This window comes from Mandrillus leucophaeus, unplaced genomic scaffold, assembly GCF_000951045.1.
Source record: "Mandrillus leucophaeus isolate KB7577 unplaced genomic scaffold, Mleu.le_1.0 Scaffold571, whole genome shotgun sequence".
Taxonomy (NCBI): domain Eukaryota; kingdom Metazoa; phylum Chordata; class Mammalia; order Primates; family Cercopithecidae; genus Mandrillus; species Mandrillus leucophaeus.
In genome coordinates, this window is record NW_012106153.1 from 1,349,563 (window position 1) to 1,351,526 (window position 1,964).

The window sequence follows — 1,964 nt, forward strand, 5'->3', positions numbered from 1 at the left end:
TTTGAATGCCCCAGAAGCAGACCCCCAGCCGAGGTCGCAAGGGCAGGGAGTTTGTTCTGAAGATGATCCCAGGCAGTGCTGGGGAAGGGACGGAAGCACGGAGGGAGGTTATGCTGGCTGCCACTGCCGTGGACACCCCAAGTTCAGTCACCCTGGGGATCTCCTCAGGACAGTGGAGACCATATACTTCCGGGCGACCTCACATAGGGAGTGAGGGAGCTGGGACACTTACCCATCAATTCCCTGCCATTATCAGTCATGGGACACGAACCTTCTGCGCTTTCCAGGCTCACAGGCAGAGGGTGCACACACAGCCAGAAGGCCTCAGGTAAAGACAGGTGTTTACAGGGTCCAGCTGTCGTGGAGGTGAGGCAGAGGGGAGATGGGGATGGCAGCAACAGCCTCTGCTGCGTAATGGGGATAATAGCAAAAATCACTTGTGCATTCATCACTTAGCAAATGGCAGGCACGTCCAAAGCAGTCCATGAGGCTTGCTCCACTTAATCCACCCATGGCCCTATGTGGTAGGTGCTGTCACTGCCCCCATTTTGCAGATGAGAAAACTGAGGCAGAGAGGTTAAGTGACTCGCCCAAGGTATCATCAGTATAAATAGTGCCCTTATCACTAAATAACAGCTACTCTTTCACTATTCATATTGTTAGCATCATCTCTCTGTTCTCCTTCTTCAGTGACTTGGTTTGGAGCCCAGTGAGAGGAATAAAAGGGCAAAGCCAAGCCTTGGGCTCAAGGGGGGCTTACTTGCTCCCAGGAGCTCAGTGTGGCAAAAGAGGGATGGGGGGCCTGGAGCCAATAGTCTCCAGCCTACACAGGGTAGGGAATGCAGAACTCAGGCCCCATGGCCCATGCGTGTCCCCTCGCACCCATCCCCAGCCTGCTGGACCACGGCCGCTCTTGTGACGACATCCACCGCTCTCGCCATGGCCTCAGCCTCCAGGACCAAACGGTGAGGTCAGTGCTGCCCTGGGCCGGGGCGTCCTGAGAACTGAGGCCCCTTGTGTTGCTCCCCAATGTGGTTGGCTTCCAGTCATCTGCCTTCTCTGGGCCTCAGTTTCCCCAGCTGTAAAATGGAGAGCTCCTTCACCCCGGGAGGGTCCAGCCACAGCTCCTCCTTCTGATGGCTTGGCCTCATCCCCTCTTCTAGGAAGGCCATTTATGGCCCCAACGTGATCAGCGTACCGGTCAAGTCCTACCCCCAGCTGCTGGTGGACGAGGTAGGGCTGTCCCTGGGTCTTGCTCCAGCCCTGGCTTGGCGTGCTGTGTGACCTTGGCCCAGGGCTTGCCTCCTCTGGGCCACTTTACGGTGGCAACCAGACCAGCTGTCCCCTTCTCCATAGTGGATCGTCATCTCAGAACCTACCGCAGTCAGCCCAGCCAGAGAGACCAGGTCCAGGAACTGGAGGTTCTGCCCAAGGCTTGGGTCACAGATTGGGGCCCCACTTGCAAGGATTGGAGGCCGAGGCAAATCCACACGGCCTAAGCTCCTACCGGGTCCCCAGAGACACACTCTAGAGCCTGGGTCCTCTCTGTGCATCCTCCACTTTGTGCTCCCAACAGCCCCGTGGGTTGGGTCTGGGACTGCACTGTTCACACCTGAGAAACCCAAGCTTCAGTGGGAGGCTGTGACATGGCCAAGGTCACACAGGGACAAAGAGAAGCCAGTGAGTGACCTGGACACATCTAGAATAAAGTGTGAACATCCCAGCCCTCTGACCAGGGGCAGGCACCATGAAAGAGAGAGAGATCTTTGAGTCTGGTCCCGTATAAATCAGTCTGTCACTTTGGAGCTATGTGGTTTTTGGTTTTTTGTTGTTTGTTTTCGAGATGGAGTTTTGCTGTTGTTGCCCAGGTTGGAGTGCAGTGACGTGGTCTCGGCTCACTGCGACGTCTGCCTCCTGAATTCAAGCGATTCTCCTGCTTGAGCCTCCTAAGTAGCTGGGACTAC

The 1,964-nt window shown here is 56.1% G+C and overlaps 1 protein-coding gene across 1 annotated transcript in view; it reads left to right on the top strand.

Moving 5' to 3' along the window:
• The window catches only part of ATP13A2 (ATPase type 13A2), a 37,833-nt gene that overhangs the window by 8,060 nt on the left and 27,809 nt on the right, over nt 1-1,964 (top strand). Inside the window, exons 7-8 of the mRNA XM_011998470.1 lie at nt 893-970; nt 1,164-1,233. Of these exons, the coding sequence (XP_011853860.1) occupies nt 893-970; nt 1,164-1,233 (148 nt within the window). The remainder of the gene's footprint in view (nt 1-892; nt 971-1,163; nt 1,234-1,964) is intronic.